This window comes from Anarhichas minor, unplaced genomic scaffold (genome assembly GCF_050575085.1).
Source record: "Anarhichas minor isolate MPS153535 unplaced genomic scaffold, ASM5057508v1 ptg000079l, whole genome shotgun sequence".
Taxonomy (NCBI): Eukaryota; Metazoa; Chordata; class Actinopteri; order Perciformes; family Anarhichadidae; genus Anarhichas; species Anarhichas minor.
In genome coordinates, this window is record NW_027466525.1 from 2,405,001 (window position 1) to 2,408,944 (window position 3,944).

Sequence of the window (3,944 nt, forward strand, 5' to 3'; positions counted from 1 at the left end):
CCCCTACGGTTGACACCAGGGCCTCTGTATGACATACGCTCACGTGTACGGCTCTTGTATTATGCTAGGTACACGTGATACTGACACACACATACACACACCCACACATAAGACACAAGCATAATTATTAATCACCTTTTACTCATTTATGTTAATTTACTATAATCATTATTGCTTAGGGATGCAACTCTACCTGGAAACATTGTAGAGCCGACAAACCTCGCTGAAAGAGTACATATATTTCAAAGATTACTCTGGTATTTACTCTATGCTTGGCAAGATTGTATTAATACAATAATCTAGATTTCTAGCCATATATCTATGAGTTGTTGTGATATCATTTGTCATGGTTTTATGTTTTGTAAATCAGTTACCCATGTAACCTGATGAGAACCTACAATGATGTATTAAACTAAATGATTGTGTGATTGTGACCAATGAGCAAGTGTTCCCACGGTCCCATGAGTTCCCACGGAGGTCGTTGAGTTTAGTGTAGAACAAGGGGGGTTAGTGCAGGTGGCCATGATGTCATTGATGTCATTGATGTCATTCTTCTTCTTCTTTCTTCTTTCTTCATTGTATGTATGGTGCCTAAAAGCCTGAGGCTGTCGCGTGTTTCAAACACGTGCCTGTCCTTTTTGACTGATATTTGTCTGGTCTGGGCAAAGTTCTGTTTATCTTTTAACCATGTTCATACGTGGTGGGTATAACGCAACAGTTTATATGAGGTCTCGTACGGTTATTCTACAACAGTGTGATCTTTGGAACACTTCTGTAGATGCACTTCTGAAATTGAGTCACGAGTTCAGGGAAGGGAAATACATGTGCATGGGAGTAAACTGATGGCATGTGATTGGATAAGAGTTGAAGATGAATATGATCTGATTTCTGATGATTGGTTGGATACGGTTTCACCGAGACGCATATAAAGAGCACGGGAACTGTTTAGGTTTTAGGTGTTTGGAAGCTTTTTTCTTCTTCATTGAATCATCCGACTGTTGGGGACTCCAGGTAACACTTTTCATTTCTTTGTTGCATCAGATCATCTTCCTGCATCAGTTTCTGAGTATCTTTAGCATGTGGATATGTACCTCTGGAGCACATGGAAGCAAATAATAGTTGTAAAGGTTTTAACCATAATTGTGGAATGTAACTGAATACTTATACTATGTATATGCACTCTCCTTTGTACTACATCTGCTGAACAGCAGTTTCCCTCTGGATGAAGTTCTATTTGATTTTATTGTTGAATTATAACACATTCACAATTATTGTTATAATCACTCCTCCAGAATTCCAATAGGACACATATTACACAAGTAATAATGAATAATAAGACGTGTCATTTAAAATAAATATGGTTTATAAATGATTCTCTCAAACAGAATAATGAAACTCAGCGTTTTGGTTCTCCTGCTCCTCCTGGAGACATGCTCAGCTAACACTTATGGTGAGTATGATCTGAGAGTATGTGTGACGTCTTTATTGTCAATCATCACCAGGAGGTGCACGTAGGTCTGTTTTGTTAGCAAGAAAAGTAACAAGTATATTTATAAAAATTAACTCTTTAACTGTCAGGAGTTTAGTTATTTCTCCAAAAATCATTGGAGTTGTGGTGAAAGGAAGCAAGACTTTTATTTGGGCTAAATTTGAGTTTTTTATACGGTAATATGATTATGTTGTTTTTGAAAATGTACTTGTGTTCTTCATAAAAATGAATTTCCCTCCTCACATTAAACTGCATTGGCAGAACAACTTCCTCTTTTCTGCAAACTTGTCTGCAACAACTTCCTGCAGGATTTAGCAATGAGCAAAAAGTTGCCATGTGGCTCATCAGACTTAAGGAAACACATGCAAAGAGACAAACAAATCAACACATCTTTCGAACAATTCCACAACAATTAATCACAGAGAAACAAATTCATCAATTTGGCAACACAAGCAAACACAACCAAATACACAAACGCACTATAGTTGACTGCATAACAGTGATGGTTTAAGTTTAGACCAAGAGTATATAATGTTGAAACACATGGTCTATATCACACTAAGACATGGAGTAATACGTTGTTAGACACAGATTTATGCTTAACAATTCACAAATGATCTTCCTTTATATCTCTTGTGTGTTTTTCAACCGTCTCATTCCCAGAGAACGTGGCCTTGCGTGGAAAGGCGACCCAGTCAGACCGTTTCGAGAACGCGTTTTCAGCTGCTTACAATGCTATTGATGGAAACCGTGATGCTAATTACAATTCGGGATCATGCACCCACACTGTTCAAATGACCAAACCCTGGTGGAGAGTGGACCTGCTGGACTCCTACATCGTCACCTCCGTCGTCATCACCAACAGAGGAGACTGCTGCGCGGAGAGGATCAACGGGGCACAGATTTACATCGGCAACTCTCTGAACAACCCAGTGTAAGAAAATATATCCCGTGATCAAAACAGACAGTTAGCTGCAAGCTGCAGGCTCAGCTGTCGCCATGTGGAGGCGATAGATATGTGGCACCTTCAGATGTTATTACCACAAATATATATAAAAAATATTTTTTTTTATCCTCTTTTGAAAAAAAAAAAAAAAGTATTATCATTACGTGAGGAAAATTTTCAAGTATCAAACAACAAGCTTGTTTCTTTCATCTTCATGTTAAAGGACTACAGGTATAAAATGTGATTCATGCTCTCTCTCTCTCTCTCTCTCTCTCTCAGGGTTGGTACAATTCCTAGTGCTAGTCTAGGTGAATCGGTTACTCTGACTTTCACTGAACGTGTGGAGGGACGTTACGTGATTGTGGCTATACCGGGTCCAAATAAAGTCCTCACACTCTGTGAAGTGGAAGTCTACGGGTACCGTGGCCCGACTGATGGGCATTTGCTGACTGGTGAGCATTTGAGCTATTACATTTAGTATGTAGTGACATCGCACCTATAAATATTTACTTGTTTTTATATCTTCTGGGTAATATCATATTTTATTTCATCTAATTTATCTGGTTTTACTGTTGTAAAGTATGGTTTTATTACTGCTTTGTGCTTTTAAAGCGACAGAGACCAACCTTTTTTGGAGTCAACAACGTCATTTCTGTTTCTTCTGCCAGGTGCGCTGTGATCACAAGTATCCCATCAGGTGGTGCCGAAGTGTTCCAGTGTAATGTGACGGACGGTCATGGGATGGACGGTCACTACGTCGACATATTCATCCCAAGACAAGAGTTTCTGACTCTGTGTCAGGTGGAGGTGTATGGCTCTCTCCTGGATTAGGGATGAAGAAGTTCACAATAAAAAACAATAATCAAAAATCACTTCTTTTGTAAACTATGACAGTGATTCCATTGAGATATTTCTTTATGGCACTACTTGGTGCGTAGGTTGTAATGGTCTTGTTAAGCTGTCACTACTTGCTGCATGATAAAACTGTCTGTCATCAATACTGAAATACAATTAAATCATCAACACAGCCTATTGTTCTTTTCATTTCAACCCTTATTGGTCTAAATCAAAACCTTTTTTCTTGCATTTAAAGTTTCATCGACCACAACCGTGTGATACATTCAGCATGTACAGGACATAAAATGTATCATCTTTGGTGGAGGCAATTAAACATAAATGTACCATTATATACTTTTAATTAAAGACACTATTTTAATGAGAGTTTTAAGAACTTTGGGCTGGAGACTTGAATCTGCAACAAGACATCCCTCCTAAAGGGAACAGCGATGCTGTGCCGTGGACTGAAGAGTTGCAAACACATGATTTTCACCCAGGAGACCGCTGTTCCTGTCCCGTGTGAAAACAAAGGTAAACGTTCACTTTAAGCTTTTGTTGGACGGTTGTTTTTCGTACCGTTGTTTGTCGTCAAAAGCCATGGCGCTAAAGACTACGATTGTGGAACCGTCTGTTGTGAACAATCTTTAATACGAGACAAGAAAACAATGGTGC

General features: G+C 38.8%; 1 protein-coding gene across 1 annotated transcript in view; it reads left to right on the forward strand.

Moving 5' to 3' along the window:
* The window catches only part of LOC142937972 (uncharacterized), a 36,291-nt gene extending 33,025 nt beyond the window's left edge, over positions 1 to 3,266 (forward strand). Inside the window, exons 12-13 of the mRNA XM_076081126.1 lie at positions 2,153 to 2,423; positions 3,104 to 3,266. Coding sequence (XP_075937241.1) covers positions 2,153 to 2,423; positions 3,104 to 3,266 — 434 coding nt within the window. The remainder of the gene's footprint in view (positions 1 to 2,152; positions 2,424 to 3,103) is intronic.
* The last annotated feature ends 678 nt before the right edge of the window (positions 3,267 to 3,944 follow it).